The 16668-nt window shown below is 40.6% G+C and overlaps 1 protein-coding gene across 3 annotated transcripts in view; it reads left to right on the top strand.

The window, feature by feature from the left end:
• EPC1 (enhancer of polycomb homolog 1) overlaps nucleotides 1-16668 on the top strand; it is a 95076-nt gene that overhangs the window by 64612 nt on the left and 13796 nt on the right. For all 3 annotated transcript variants that reach the window (XM_030832365.3, XM_030832363.3, XM_030832364.3), the window contains exons 2-9: nucleotides 851-1010; nucleotides 11666-11811; nucleotides 12217-12423; nucleotides 12800-12948; nucleotides 13851-14010; nucleotides 15019-15195; nucleotides 15283-15372; nucleotides 15455-15603. In XM_030832365.3, coding sequence (XP_030688225.1) covers nucleotides 851-1010; nucleotides 11666-11811; nucleotides 12217-12423; nucleotides 12800-12948; nucleotides 13851-14010; nucleotides 15019-15195; nucleotides 15283-15372; nucleotides 15455-15603 — 1238 coding nt within the window. The remainder of the gene's footprint in view (nucleotides 1-850; nucleotides 1011-11665; nucleotides 11812-12216; nucleotides 12424-12799; nucleotides 12949-13850; nucleotides 14011-15018; nucleotides 15196-15282; nucleotides 15373-15454; nucleotides 15604-16668) is intronic.

Genomic DNA, 16668 nt, shown 5'->3' with positions numbered 1-16668 from the left:
TTAACCCTCTTTTTAAAACAGTCTCATCTGTAGAATGCAAACTTCTTTTTTAAAAATAAATTTATGTATTATTTTTGGCTGCGGTGAGTCTTCGTTGCTGTGCACGGGCTTTCTCTAGTTGCAGCGAGCGGGAGCTACTCTTGGTTGCGGTGCGCAGGCTTCTCACTGCGGTGGCTTCTCTTGTTGCGGAGCGTGGGCTCTAGGCACGCGGGCTTCGGTAGTTGTGGCACGTGGGCTCAGTAGTTGTGGCTCGCGCGTTCTAGAGCGCAGGCTCAGTAGTCGTGCTGCACGGGCTTAGTTGGTCCGAGGCATGTGGGATCTTCCCGGACCAGGGCTCGAACCCGTGTCCCCTGCATTGGCGGGCGGATTCTTAACCACTGCACCACCAGGGAAGTCCCTATAAAATGCAAACTTTAATAACAGTTTTAGTCAGTTTTTGGAATCTTTTGTATAATTTAACTCTCAATTTTGGTGTAGTACCTTTTCTTAAATTGAGGAAATAGGGCCCCGGTCCGGGAAGATCCCACATGCCGCGGAGCGGCTGGGCCCGTGACCCATGGCCGCTGAGCCTGTGCGTCCGGAGCCTGTGCTCCGCAACGGGAGAGGCCGCAACAGTGAGAGGCCCGCGTACCACAAAAAAAAAAAAAAAAAAAATTGAGGAAATATACAGTGTATCTGACAAAATCTTGTTTCTATTCAAAATGTTTTTACCACAACTGTATTGTTAGCATCCTTGCAAGGCTACTAAAATTCCTCTATTTTAAAAACAAATGAAAACCTCTTCATGAGGCTACATGTTCTGTTTGCTAGTTTTTTAATACGTAACTTACCTCTTTTTCCCTCTTTTTAGGAACACCATCTTCAGCGGGCTATCTCGGCACAGCAGGTGTATGGCGAGAAGAGGGACAACATGGTCATTCCAGTCCCGGAGGCAGAAAGCAACATCGCTTACTATGAGTCCATTTACCCCGGGGAGTTCAGGATGCCAAAGCAGCTCATTCACATACAGCGTAAGTAATTCCTCTTCTGGTAACTGTACTGTGCATTCTCTTCTTCTGTAACTCTCGGCAGGTTTTTATCAGTTCGGGGCCATTTTCAGTACCCACTTCACTGACCAGAATCAGCTTGAGAGTTATTAGAGCCCATTTTCACCTTTTATAATTGTGCTTGAGCTCTCTGCCTGACAGAAAAGATAGCATTTTCATCCCAGATTTTTGGCTTCATCTCAATATGGGACCTTATGCTACTGTAGATGAGTAGGATAAAGAATATACCTTAGATGTAGAGATCATTTTCTTACTCTTCAGAAATAGTAATGTTAATTGCCTTAAAGAATTTCTTAATAGAAGTCAGAGGTCAGCAAACCTTTTCTGTAAGTATTTCAGGCTTTGCGGGTCATTCAGTCTCTGTCACAGCTATTTTACTCTGTGTTCCAATAAAACTGTATTGACTAAAACAGATGGCAACCCAGTATTGGCCTACGGGCTGTAGTCTGCCAACCCCGTCTGTGTTTCTACTAATATTTTTCGTTTTTTCTTTTTTGGCCGAGCTGCGCGGCTTGTGGGATCTTAGTTCCCTAACCAGGGATCGAACCCAGACCCTTGGCAGTGAAAGTGCTGAGTCCTTACCACCTGACTGCCAGAGAATTCCCCTAATTTTTATAAATATAGCATTTTTAATTGGTAACTTGTCTCACTTGGTACTGATAGGCTCTTCATTGGAAATGATCCTTTGATAGCTAATCACATTTGATGATGAACAGCTGAGAGCTTGTAGACTTAGGCAAATATATTTCATTCACTCAGTCCCCACATAGTGGACAACTTAAACAGATAATTGAAAGGTTACTAAGGTAAAATTGCTACAGCTTTCATTGTGGTCTTGCTGACCTTTATGATCAAGAGGTTTTTCCAGGGGCCTGTTTCAACTTTTTCTCAGGACAATATAAATCTGTTTTGTTCTTATTGTTCTTTCTACGGACATAGAGAAACTAGCTTTAACCAGTTTCCAGCTTATTAACTACTTTTCTGACTCATTTAACCTCTCTCCAGATGATCTAGTTCCTGTCCTGGATTCTAAGCATTTTTTTTTTTAACTATTTCTTGAATATGAAAACTAAAAGTAGACATAATGCCTGTATTGACTCTTATCAGTTCTGTATTGGCGTTTGATAGTTTTAACTTGTAATGTTTTTTCATCTTTACCTCTGACTTGTACCTAATCTTCCTGACTTCCTTTAGAAAAAAAAGAAATTTTTCCAATTTATTAAAGGCTACTTTGAAGTGAACCAAACAAGCAGCATGTGTTTTCTTGCCCACTCACATGTTTAATAACATGTCAGACACACATTCTAAACAATTTTGACCAATATTAGGACCTAAAAATTAGTTCTCTGGAAAATCATGTCAGTGTGAAAGTACCAGAACTGATCCTTCCTCTACACGTGAACTAGAGCCACACTGCATTCCATAGCCACAGGCTGTATTATCTCACGAATACAGGCTTTTAGGTTGAAGCAGCACTGAGCAAGATAAAATTACATTAATCAATTTACATTATCATTACTATCAGAAAAAAAAATTTGAATGCATGTTTTACAAATAGTTGCTTATTGATGACCAAAATTCACAAACCACATTTTATTTGTAGCTCATGGATTAAATTGTGGTCAGAAGAGTCAAAAGGGACTGTATTTAAAAAGGAATTGACTTTGTTGACATTGTAATCAAATAATAGTAATAAAATGGGAGCAGAATTGTGAATTATTTTGGGAAAAATTTTTTTGCATCAGTACAAATTTGGAAAGATGTATTACATTGGAATGTTAATAAAGACAGCTAAATTAGTGTTAGCTGCCTTTGGATTTCTTTTAACATTTTGTCTTGGATGATTATAGATTCACAGAACATGTGAAGCCTTGTATAATCACCACCACAATTAAGATAATTGTACCATCACCCAAGACTCCATCTTGTTGATCCTTTAAATGCACCCCTAGCCCCGGCAACCACTAGTCTGTTCTCCATCTCTGTAATTATGTTTGTTGATGAAGGTAACATAGATGAAATCATGCAGTATATATCCTTTTGAGACTGACTTTTTCCTCTTAGCATAGCCTCCTTGACGTTCATCCAAGCTGTTGCATGTATCAGTAGTCCTTCTTTCCTCTTGCTGAGCAGTCTTCCGTGATCCATGTGCACTGCATGTTTCACTGCTCACCCACTGAAAGACATTTGGGTAGTTTCCAGATTTTAACTATTGATATTTCAAATAAAGCTGCTATGAGTGTTCATGTACAGATTTTTGAGTGAACATAAATTTTTATTTCTCTGGCTTAATTACCTTAAGAGTAGTTGCTGGGTCATACATTTTTAGTTTGACAAGAACGTCTACACTGTATCCCAGAGTGGAGGTACTGTTTTACATTATCATCAGCAGTGTATGTGTGATCCAGTTTCTCCTGTATCCTTGCCAGCATTTGAGGTTATCATTTTTTAATTTTAGCCATTCTAATAGGTGTGCAGTGATATCTCATTGTACTTTTTTTTTTTTTTTTTTTTTTTGCGGTACGCGGGCCTCTCACTGTTGTGGCCTCTCCCGTTGTGGAGCACAGGCTCCGGACGCGCAGGCTCAGCGGCCATGGCTCATGGGCCCAGCCGCTCCGCGGCATGTGGGATCTTCCCGGACCAGGGCACGAACCCATGTCCCCTGCATCGGCAGGCGAACTCTCAACCACTGCGCCACCAGGGAAGCCCTCTCATTGTACTTTAAATTTGTGTTTCTCTAAATGGCTAACATGTTAAACGTCTTCTCATGTGTTTGCCATCTATATATCTTATTTGGTGAAATCATCGCACAGGTCTTTTGCCCATTTTCTAATTAGATTGTTTATTTTAATGTTGAGTTTTGAGGATTTTGTTTTGTTTATATATTCTAGACACACGCCTTTGTCATATGTGATCTGGAAATATTTTCTCCCAGTATATAATTTGTCTTTTCATTCTCTTAACAGATTTTCACAGAGCAGAAGTTTTTAATTTTGATGAGATCCATTTACCAATTTTCCTCTTACAGTTCATGATTTTGGTATCAACTCTAAGAATACTCTTTGTTTTGCCTGGGGTCCAAAGATTTTGTCGTATGACCTGTTCTGGAAGTTTCACAGTTTTACATTTTACATTTTTTTTTTATTTAATAAATTTATTTGTTTTTGGCTGCGTTGGGTCTTCGTTTAGTTGCAGCGAGTGGGGGCTACTCTTTGTCTAGTTGCAGCGAGCGGGGGCTACTCTTCGTTGCTGTGCGCAGGCTTCTCACTGCGGTGGCTTCTCTTGTTGCGGAGCATGGGCTCTAGGTGCGCGAGCTTCAGTAGTTGCGGCACGTGGGCTCAGTAGTTGTGGCTCGTGGGCTCTAGAGCACAGGCTCAGTAGTTGTGGCTCACGGGCTTAGTTGCTCCTCGGCATGTGGGATCTTCCCGGACCAGGGCTCGAACCCGTGTCCCCTGCATTGGCAGGCGGATTCTTAACCACTGCGCCACCAGGGAAGTCCCTTCCTTTTACGTTTAAGTATGTGATCAATTTTGAGTGTGAGGTTTAGGTCATGGTGTTCCCCCTGCCTCCATTCTGGGTATCTAATTGTTCCAGCACCATTTATTGAAAAAGTGATCCCTCCTCCATTGATTGCTTTTGCTTCTTGGCAAGAAATTAATTATGCATGTTGATGAGTCTCTATTTCTGGCTTCTGTTCATCCACTATTCCACTGATTTCTGTGTTTATCCCGAGACAGTACCACTGTCCTGATTACTACAGCTCTATGATAATCCTTAACATCAGGGAGAGTACTTCCTCCTTTATTTTTCTCCTTCAAGATTGTTTTGGGTATTCTAGGGCTTTTCCCTGTAAATATTACAATAAGTTTGTATCTGCAAAGAAACCTGCTGAGGTTTTGATAGAAATTGCACTTAACCCTATAGATCATTGTAGGGAGAGCTGACATCTTTCCTGTGTTGAGTCTTCCAGCCCACGACCACTGTGTGACCCTCCAAGTATTTAGGTCTTCTTTGATTTCTTTTATAAAGTTGAGACTTTTTAATTTTCATCATAGAGAGCCATGGTTTTTTAGTACTTTTTTAGATTTATACCTGTTTTCTTTGGAACATTTGAAAATGGTATTGCACTTTTGATTTTGGTTTCCACTTTTTCATTGTATACAGAAATGCAGCTTAATTGTATGTTGAGCTTATGTCCTGTGGCCTTAACTGAAATTACATATTAGTTCTTGGAGATGTTTGCAGATTCTTTGGGATTTTCTGAATGGAAAATCATGTCGTAGTCTGCAAATAGAAATGGTTTTGTTTTTCCTTTCCAACCTGTATGTCTTTAATTGCTTTCTTGCCTTAGTATAGTGGTTAGAACTTGAATATGATTTTAAAATAAGAATGGTGAGAGCAGACATCCTTGCCTTGTTCCTGATCTTAGAGGGAAGGAATTTAGTCTTTCACCATTAAGTATTATGTCACCTGTAGGGTGGTTTCTTTTTGTAGTTGCTTCTATGAGATTGAGGAAGTTCCCCTGTATTCCTAGGGTACTGGGAGTTTGTATCATGACTGTTGAATTTGTCAAATGCTTTTTCTGCAATGACATTGCAGAATGACAATGCAAATGCTTTTTCTGCATTGACGTTGACATTGATAAGGCCATGTGATTTTTTTTTTTTCCTTCTTTAGCCTTTGATATGATAGGTTGTATTGGTTGGTTTTCAAATATTGAACCAGCCTTGCATACCTGGAATAAATCCCACTTGGCTGTGGTGTATTATTTTTTTCATACATTGTTAGGTGCGATTTTATTGAGGAGTTTTGCATCTAAATTCATGAAAGATATTGGCCGGTAGTCTTTTGTGTTTGTTTGTGTGTGCTCTGCCTTGTCAGGTTTTGGTATCAGGGTAATACTGGCCTCATAAAACAAGTTGGGAAGTGTTTCCTCTTATTTTCTGGAAGAAATTGTGTAAAATTGATGTTAATTCTTTAAAAATTGGTATTGGCTTTTAGTATACTACAATACACAAGAAAAGGCTAGTTATACTGTAAATTTCTGCAAAGTTAAAATTGAATCTTGAATGCCAGGTGGTCTAAGAAGTTGCTTATGAAGGGTACATTGCCTTGAATTATGTATGTAGACCGGTTCATTTCAATTCTCATAATTTCTATTTTGTAAAACTCTTAAACTAATTTACACAAACTGCTCCTTGGAGTTTTAAAGATGATAATTAGTATTGCCTAAAAAAGTAATGATAAACACGTTTGAGAATTATTGCCTGTTATATTCTCCTTCCACCCCCAGAGTTACAATGCATATTACTTATAGGCTCTGGGAATCTCACAGTTAAAAAAGAAAGTTTCTTTTAACCCAGCATTTTCAAAATATATTCATTACATGTTATCTGTTAACATTTCATTGAACATTTATTTGGAAAATCTCAACGTTTTCCTTGTCTTTTAACAGGCTTAGGAAAGAGAGCATAATTTTCTCCTATCAGAGCTGTAAAGGAAGAAACCTGTATTAAAACCATCATCCCCTTCTTATAGTTCCAAACTGTGGTTACTTTTCTAAACTATTTCAGAGTGCTATTCAGCATCTCCTGCTCCACAGGGTCTTAATGCTGTTTGTCTTTTGATTGGTGATCTGGAAGCCTTCTAGATTGTACAGCTAGGACTTCTCCTTTCCTATTCATACTGGCAGAAAGGACAAAAACAGTTCTGACCAGGATAGGCAGGAACAATTCTCTCTCCCCCTTCCCCTTTGCACTCGGGTCTCAAGGTTCTCTCCTGTTAATCCTCAAAGGAAACCTTTTTTATCAGGCAGTCTTGGTGTGTATTTGAATACGTATACATGTGTGTGTAGATACAGATCTGTGCATTTCCGGTTCTGTCCACTGGTAGAGCCAAGAAGCAAAAAATACTCAGTAGCAATAAGCACACCTAGCACCTATTCCCTGATCTGTTCCCTGCTAAATAGGGCCAAGAATATGCAGAGAAATGGCTGATCCCAGGGCTGGGGCAGGGTGAGTACAAGATAACCCTGGAACATCTTGTTATGCCAGAAATTAAGAACTCACAAAAATGGCAGAGGCATATTCCACTGGCTAATTTAGGGACATTTTAAGCAGTGAAATAGTTGGGTACAGTGAACGACTTACAAACATGGAAAAAGTAGGAATTCATTATCACCACACTGGTAATAAGCCGTGCTAAATGGGGGCTTATTACTATGACCAGAAGTGTAGTCTCGTGGTTTTACAGTACAGAATGTCAAGAGCTGAACGGTGCTGTGCGAAGAGACTGCTGGAGAATCATCTTCGCACTAAGTGCGACCGAGATTGAGCCACACGAGAATCGCCAGTGTGTGCTCTCTGTAAGGGGAAAGTCTCATGAGGGTCAGGACATTTCCATGGCCTTAAACTCTCCCCACAAACTGCTCATTAGTTACGGCGGCAGGTGGGGGCGGCAGTTATACGGTGGGGTAATGGGGCAATATCTTGACTGGTGGTCACAGTTACCACCACTTATGAGAAACAGATGAACATCATGTGCCTCTAGGTGTGAGACCCTGGGAAGGACTAAGAATAAAGTCGAGTGGTGTGGCAGCTAAGAGAGTATAACCTAATCACAGTGGGGAAAATCCCATAGACACAGAGTGAGCAACCTGCTAGTAGTGGGAATGGTAATACTCCTGAAACAGACATCATCAGTGTCCTAAAAGACAGCGAAAGGCTGTGGAAATGTTCCAAAGTAAAGGAGGCTAAAGAGACGTCAGGAAAAATAATACCTGATCCCAGAGTGGTCGTGTACTGTAGTGGGAAATGTTATGAATTATTGGATCAGCTGGCAAAAGTGGAATATAAAGTTGATGACTGTACTGTGATTATGTGGAAACACACTCTGAAGTATTTAGCAGGAAAGAGCCATTATGAAGGTAATTTACCCTCTGGTGGCTCAAAATAGTGTGTGTGTGCGGTGTGTGTGTGTGTATACACATGGAGGGGGAGAGGACACACACATGCAAGTGACAAAGCAAATGGAGTACAATTTTAACAGCAGGTGAATCTGGGTAAAGGATATGCAGGTGTCCCTTGTGCTGTTTTTATTTGGAGGCTTTTATAAGTTTGAATTTATTTATAAATGAAAAGATTTTTAAAAAACAGATCTTTATAGAGCCTCCTTTTGTTTATTACCTCTCAGAACAGGTGTGTCCTTTCTTTATGCCCTGAATCTGAAAGATTACATTTTCTCCTTCCCTTTCCCCATTATTCTTCTGGTTTTACTTTCTCACAGATAAAATCTATAGCATCAACCAACCGTGCAGATATAGCAGAACTTTAACTACAAAGGACTTCATATGTAGGATTTCAAATCTTTCAGATCTGGGATTCTCTGTTTACTGTCCCCAGGTACATTCTAGAAGTGACTCAGTAGTTTATAAATATAAAGAAGTTGAAGAATTTCATGATCTAGCTAGCCAGTGATCGCTTTTGTCTTCTTAGGTCCAAGCAAGGATGTCAAATACCTACCACCGCACAGTAAATACCACTATTACGATGGTCTTTTCTGCTGCCCAGAATTTATTCCAGGGTCTTTGCAAGTAGCTGTTACCAGTCACGGGGAGCTAGTGCTTGAGCGGAAACCTGTGTGCCCTCCCTGCTGTGGGAGGTTTCTCCTCAGCCTCGAATACTGTGCCTTCTTTTCCATCAGGAGTTCTATTCTGTTCCCAGTCTACGTTTTGTGCCATTTTGGGGACCCAAATACCCTTTCACTATTTGCTTCCTGTAATTTAAAAATGCTGCTTGGAGTTATGGACATACCTACCTGTGCACACTTAGTATGAGCTGTAATATGGCATTTGTTACATAGACTTTTGTATGCATTTCACCTTTACTACTGGACTCTAAGCACAGTGGTTTGTACCACTTTGTATCTCCTTTAAAATAATCTAATCAATTTACGTGTACTGTTGTGTTCTTTTTATTAGGTTTATTTTCTATAGAATTTTCTCCTCCATCTCTATAGAATACTGTATTTTGTTTACCTGTGTACATATCTGGGTTTATCTCTAGCAGAATGTTTTAAACAGAGTCAGCTTCTACTGTATGTCTCCCATAGTTAACAATTATTGGCTAACTAGGGCTTACTGTAATTGGTAGAACTCAATTAGAAGAGGCAACTCATTTGCCTGTTTCTCTTTAGACCTTGTTTTTTGCACTCAGTAACATGGCCCAGGAAATTTGAAGATATTCCTGTTTCTAGAACCATGATGCATATATGTTACATTTTTTTTTTTTTTTTGCGGTACGCGGGCCTCTCACTGTTGTGGCCTCTCCCATTGCGGAGCACAGGCTACGGACGCGCAGGCTCCGCGGCCATGGCTCACGGGCCCAGCCGCTCCGCGGCATGTGGGATCTTCCCGGACCGGGGCACGAACCCATGTCCCCTGCATCGGCAGGCGGACTCTCAACCACTGCGCCACCAGGGATGCCCCATATGTTACATCTTTATCAGCTGCAGCTGAGCTGTCAGTTGGACATTTGGCTGAAGCCAAATTACACTTCAATCATTGGCTGTGGTTTTTTGGTCAAATGAAATCCTAAAGTGAGATTTTACATGTTAGCTTTTCTCTAGGGTTTTAATATTTTATATCTGAACAAGATTTGGTTCTCCTCATATTTGAAGGTCTTAGATGTGTTTGCATTAACTAAAGAAAAGCTTCTGGCACAGGCAAGAGCAGCCTCTCAGGCACTTGGTCACTTCAGTGGCGAAGACATAGAGCTCCCTAGGGCGGGAATCTTCCTTTCCCATCGCCTTAATTTGTTGGATGTGACTTGTCATTGATGATATAAGGTATGCCAGGAGTATGTCAAGTGTATCTTGATAATGCATAAGTAAGGTGATACTAGGTAGGCTTGTTTAGTTTTTATGAATAATTAAGCTTTGTAAATGTGATTTGCTCTAAAAGAAAAATAAATTTTATAGTGGAGGGTGCCAAAGCAATGTATGAATGAGACCCTACACACGTATAAAGTACACCCTTAAGTAGGCAGAACACTGATAGTTGGGCCCTATCAGTTTGGCTTTCTGGATTATCTGGATCACCCTCTTTAATAGAACTTCCAGTGATGATGGAAATGTTTTTATAATCTGTAGCGTCTGGTAACAGCAGTAACCACTAGCCACATGTAATACTTAGCACTTGAAATGTGGCTACTGAATTTTGCATTAAGTTAATTTAAATCTAATTGGTCATACGTGGCTAGTGGTTACTCCACAGATGTGGATTTTTTTGGTTAGGGACAAAACAACAAGTGTGTTTAATCCAACAGTTGGGTTTTTTTTGGTTTTTTTTTTTTTTGCGGCACGCGGGCCTCTCACTGTTGTGGCCTCTCCCTTTGCGGAGCACAGGCTCCGGATGCGCAGGCTCAGCAGCCATGGCTCACGGGCCCAGCCGCCCCGCGGCATGTGGGATCTTCCCGGACCGGGGCACGAACCCGTGTCCCCTGCATCGGCAGGCGGACTCTCAACCACTGCGCCACTAGGGAAGCCCATTAATCCAACAGTTTTAAACCACTTGGGAATCTCCAAAATCTCTGTTTACATTGCAACAGCAAACAGAATTAGATGGTGGAAAATCATTGAAGGGCTGATGGTGCAGGAAACATGGGTGCAGAGAGGGTAACTTATAGATATTTTTATGAAGGATCTGAATGTTCATTTATTTTAATTAGGAATGTTACAGAAGTGTGATACAGGTCAAAATGAAAATGAAGCATAACGTTATAGTTGCACAAATAATTCGTTGGGTTCCTATGGGCCAGATACTGTGTCAGTCTTGAAGCAGGGATGGCACATGTGGGGCAGGCAGGGTCCCCCCCCCTTGTTCCTGTCACAGATGTCACCACGCTGACTGCAGATGTTTTCAGGGTTTTTTCCCACTTGAATAGAGTCAATATCCAAATGCTTTTCAGTAGAGTACTGCGTGCAGAGTTGGTGTACAAGATGAACATGTTTACTGCCTCTGCACTGACGTACAGAGATGGATAAGACACAGTGCTTCCTCTCTGGGAGATCAAGCACATTCGAGTGCTTAACAAATAAGATTGTAAAGTAAAAAGGGGAGTGATCTAGAACAGGCTTTTTTTTTTTTAATTATTTGTTTATTTATTTAAATTTGGCTGTGTTGGGTCTTTGTTGCTGTGCGCGGGCTTTCTCTAGTTGTGGCGAGCGGGGCTACTCTCTGTTGTGGTGCACGGGCTTCTCATTGCGGTGGCTTCTCTTGCTGCAGAGCACGGGCTCCAGGCGCCTGGGCTTCAGTAGTTGTGGCATGTGGGCTCAGTAGTTGTGGTGCACAGGCTTAGCTGCTCTGCGGCACGTGGGATCTTCCGGGACCAGGGCTTGAACCCGTGTCCCCTGCATTGGCAGGCGGATTCTTAACCGCTGCGCCACGAGCGAAGTCCCTTCTTTCTTAAACTTTAAGTGTGGGAAGCTTAGATTGTTTGTGAGTCTGAAAACACAGTCTTTCAAAACTCTTTCCTGTTTCTTTAGAGATTGTCCAGACACCCGCGAGAGGCTTTGCCCGTGTGTTCACACAGTAAACGGTTGCTTGTGGTTTTTTCTGTCAGCTTTTAGTTTGGATGCTGAGCAGCCCGATTACGATTTGGATTCGGAAGATGAAGTCTTTGTGAATAAACTGAAGAAGAAAATGGACATCTGCCCACTGCAGTTTGAGGAGATGATTGACCGTCTAGAAAAAGGCAGTGGTCAGCAGGTACAGCTTCATTGTATATATATTAAGTGTGTGTATATGTCTATATAAATCTCTCTTCCATATGGAAACAGTGTAATGCTGGGGAGAGGGTAAGCAAGCAGGCTCCGGACAAGCATGAGTTCATGTCTTACCTCTGCCCGTTACTGGCCTGTGTAATATTCAGCATGTTTAAATTTCTCTGTGCCTCTCTTTCCCCATCTGTAAAATAGATGGATAAACATTGCAGGATTGTTGCAAAAATTAAATAATTTATATACAGCATCTAGCTCATGGTCTGACATGTACAAGGTGCTCAGCATGTCTGTTGTTACTGCTGTTGTTTTGATTATTGTCATTTAAATTTGCAGGTACTTTTGAGCCTTTTATTTGTATTATGTGAAAATGACGTAATGATTTTACATTTAGCCAGTCAGCCTGCAGGAAGCCAAACTACTGCTGAAAGAAGACGATGAGTTAATTAGGGACGTTCACGAGCACTGGGTCAGACGGAGAAGAGACTGCCGAGGGCCGGCCCTCATCCCAGCAGTGAAACAAGAGAAGCGGGATGGCTCCAGCACAAATGACCCTTACGTGGCCTTTAGAAGACGTACCGAAAAAATGCAGACTCGAAAAGTAAGAGAACCTGGGGAAATTCTGTAGTAATGTTTTTGATGTAAGAAAATTTATTTATAATTATCAGTATCTCAGTATCTGAAGGCTGTGTTTTAATTTGTGTTTAGACAGACTTTCTATATATTGTAATGAAAAATATTAATTTAAAATGTCAGCCTTAAAATTCATTAGAGTTATTAATGATATATTTTAATGTTAATCCATTAAAAACCATATTCAAAATTGATTTCCTGGTAAACCGTGTTCCATTTCAGTGTCTTTAAATTCTAATCTCACCCTTCAAATATATATATTCTTATATATCACTAGCTATACTCAGAATGCCAGTAGTCAGAAATGCTTATTGACATTAAACAAAGCAAATTCACATTTACAGAATCGTAAAAATGATGAAGCCTCTTATGAAAAAATGCTTAAGCTACGTCGAGATCTGAGTCGGGCTGTTACTATTCTAGAGATGATAAAAAGAAGAGAAAAGAGTAAAAGGGAGCTATTGCACTTAACACTGGAAATTATGGAAAAGAGGTAAAGTATATTTTAATAGCATTAGCAGCGTGGTACCATTAGAATTTTGTGTAGAGTTAATTTATGTCCTAAGCAATTATCTGTAACTCCAGAAATATATTCTTTTAATAATAGAGACTACTGAAATGTGTGCTGTGGTATGCTTAGCATATTTTTACATACGTCCCTCTCCTGATCTTCACTTCTAAGTGACTGGGTTCAGTAAAGTTAAGGTATTAAGTCATGCCAGGTAGTTACGTTTTGGAGTCATATTCTTTTGCCCTTACTTGAGTTGTGTGCAGGGCTGTGAGGGAGAGAACATTTGTCACTTCTAAAGCTTTTATTTTATTTACTAGATGGTACTGAATTTTTTCTTAACACTTAACTGAGCTTTTTAACAGGAAAGTATAAAAAGGGGAGAGGGCAAGGCCCATAATCTTAACACTCAGGTAATCCTTTAGCAGGGAGCACAGTGAAAACTTCAAGCCTCACTCCCCTATTTCGTAGTCCCTACTCCCAAAGAAAACCACTAATCAGTTTATTGTGATTCATTTCAGAAAAGTTAGTTTTATAGCACAGGCAACTCAAATTAGCAGAAAGTTCCTCCGTACCATTTTAGGCATGAATTTCAACATCTCCACCGAATCTTTCGCCAAAATTGCTATGTTAAAATTTAAACCTTTGTTTTCTTTCCCACAGTTACCTATTAATGGTGCCAAGATAAAGCTATAAGCCAAAAAGCAAAAGAAAGAATAGGAATTATGTAATCTTTAGTTTTAATAAGCATTCAGCAAATAGTTTACCTGTAATGTTACCTTAGGTCTAATCAGGATTTATAGTTATAGCTCAGTTAGTTATTAGTCATCACGAGGATGAGTACTTCCTGAACTAACGTTTTCAACTTCCTTTCTTTGCCATTTCAGATATAGTCTGGGTGACTACAGTGGCGAGATCGTGTCTGAGGTCATGGCGCAGAGACAGCCCATGAAACCTGCTTACTCCATCCCCGTTGTCCCCCTCACCAACAGCGGCCAGTTCAAACACCAGGAAGCCATGGACGTGAAGGAGTTTAAAGCTAATAAGGTGATAAAAATTTCTGTGGGCGGTAGTAGCTGATAATGTTGAGTGGTATTTTATCACTAGATTCAGAGTGAAAAAGAAAAAATATGTATATAAACTCTACCGTGAAAGCCAGCTTTTGGTTTAAGACTGGCCTTTAGATAGAGCAGTAGAACTTGTAAAGAGAGATACCTTATAGTTGAATAATTAACTTTTCTTTAAAAACCGTAATGCCATAAACTGCATAAATCTTGGTGTAAATATTTATGTCAGCCGTGATACCTGCCATAATCTTTTTCTTCCTAACAAATATCATTTCTGCCTCTGATCTTTCTTGCCTGTTGCCTGTACCTCAAATTCATACCTCTCCTAGCCTCTGCCCTCACCTGCCACACACATTTCTAACATGCACTGTGTTCATTGCTCTGTCACTCTTGCCTCTGTGTTTTATTCCCGTGTTGTTTCCCTATATAATGATTTCATATCTTTATCCTCTAAAACTGCTCGCAATTCTCTCTCATTGTTTAGCTAGCAAGTCCTTACTACTCTTTATTTTTTTAATATCTCAGCATTATGGATTTATTTTTCACTATGTTAACAGTTATCTGAAGTTTGCTTTGTGTATATGTTTCATTATTACTTTGCCAATATTGATTTGTTAATTCTTTAGAATAAAGACTAGACATCCCTTTTTAAAAATGCTCCCCTAGAATTTTCATAGAAAACTAAGAAACAGATACAGGAGCCAGCAGTAAATACTAATTGTTGTTCAAGGATTTCAGCAGCTGGAGAACTTCTGTTCTCTTCTTTTACTTGATTATGATTATGTTTAGGTTGTAGAAACATATTCCTGTTTTCACAGAGACCAACCTCTAAGACTTTACAATAGAAGATGACAGAATGTTAAGGGTCTTGTATCTCTTATGAGTGGGAATGCCTTCATTTTAGCAGTAAACTTATTTTTAAAACTCCCCCCAAACTTTCAGTTTGTTGAACATGGTTTCTAGTGTGTAATTCATGACTGTATTGCAGCAAGACAAGGCCGAGCTTATCCGACCTAAGCGTAAATATGAAAAGAAGCCCAAAGTCTTACCTTCGTCTGCTGCCGCCACTCCTCAGCAGGCCGGCCCCGCCGCGCTGCCTGGCTTCAGCGCTAAAGACCTGAACCAGTATGACTTTCCCAGCTCGGACGAAGAGCCTCTCTCCCAGGTCAGTGTAAGCATTTCTGATTTCTCATGAACACACACGAGGAATGTGGGAAGGCACATGTTCTGACGCACTTCCTTTTATTTAAAGGTTCTGTCTGGCTCTTCGGAAGCTGAGGAAGAGAATGACCCCGATGGTCCTTTTGCTTTCCGTAGGAAGGCAGGCTGTCAGTACTATGCTGTAAGTTTCGGGTTCTCTTTTTAAGTAACAGACTGTTCACCTGGAGGCGACAAAAAAAATAATCCAGATTTTTCTTTTTAAGCCTCACTTAGACCAAACTGGCAACTGGCCTTGGACTAGTCCTAGCGACGGAGGATTAGGGGATGTGCGATACCGCTACTGCTTGACCACCCTGACCGTGCCCCAGAGGTGTATCGGATTTGCACGAAGACGGGTTGGGCGCGGTGGAAGGTAAGGCACTTCTGTGTTCCTAGCAGAGGGATGTTTTAGATGGTGGGCAATGGGATCTAAAGCTTAAAGTGAGGTGGTCCTTCTAAAGAGCTCGTTTTGTTCCTGTCTGCTATTCTTAACTGATTTTTTTGACTGAGATACTTCACCACTTTGTTACCTGTTTCTTATACAACCGTAGCTTTTAATGCATAACTAATGGTTCCCTAACGGATCTGCTTTTCTTCCCAAGATCGAAAGCCTCCGAGATAGATGAAGGCAAGTGTAAATCAGGATTACAAAAAATCGTTTTAGGAGTTCTGAGAGATATTGAGAAAAAGGATTAAATAAGCTCAGAAGTGTCATATAACTGGTACACTGAGTTAACTCGCCAGTGGAAAGGCTCCAGGGCCCATGCAGGACCTGATCTTTGTTTAGACCTGATAGAGCCCTTCATACTCTGGGTGCCTTTATGTGTGAAGTTGTGTGTGGGAGGGGGGAGGAGTTGCAGAACACATGAAAGGGAAGGAAAAGAAAGGCACTCGTATAATATTAGTGAAAAAAAATTAAAAGGCAAAACAGGTAAATCATCAAGGTGCTTTGAGGAAGAAAGCTAAGGGTATAATTTACAGTCAGTTAATGACTTATACACATTTCTTTCATTTTTGAATCTTTTTTTTTGTTTTTTGGTTTTTTTTTTTTGCGGTACGCGGGCCTCTCACGGTTGTGGCCTCTCCCGTTGCGGAGCACAGGCTCCAGACACACAGGCTCAGCGGCCACGGCTCATGGGCCCAGCTGCTCCGCGGCATGTGGGATCTTCCCGGACTGGGACACAAACCCGCATCCCCTACATTGGCAGGCGGACTCAACCACTGCGCCACCAGGGAAGCTCTCATTTTTGAATCTTGATTGCAGTTATTATCACTTCACCGTTAGTTTAGAATTATCCAGTCACTAAAATACATTTTATTAAGTGCTTTTTCAACCCCATCATTATGTTTACATCATAGTAGTGAAAATTCTCTACATTGGCTATATTTTATTTGATACTAGCATGAGTCAGTTTTAACATCCTAAGATGGAATCATT

The sequence above is a fragment of the Globicephala melas genome, chromosome 2 (genome assembly GCF_963455315.2).
Source record: "Globicephala melas chromosome 2, mGloMel1.2, whole genome shotgun sequence".
NCBI classification, from domain to species: Eukaryota; Metazoa; Chordata; class Mammalia; order Artiodactyla; family Delphinidae; genus Globicephala; species Globicephala melas.
The sequence above is the reverse complement of the archived record's forward strand: the minus strand, read 5'-3'. Positions and strand labels throughout refer to the sequence as shown.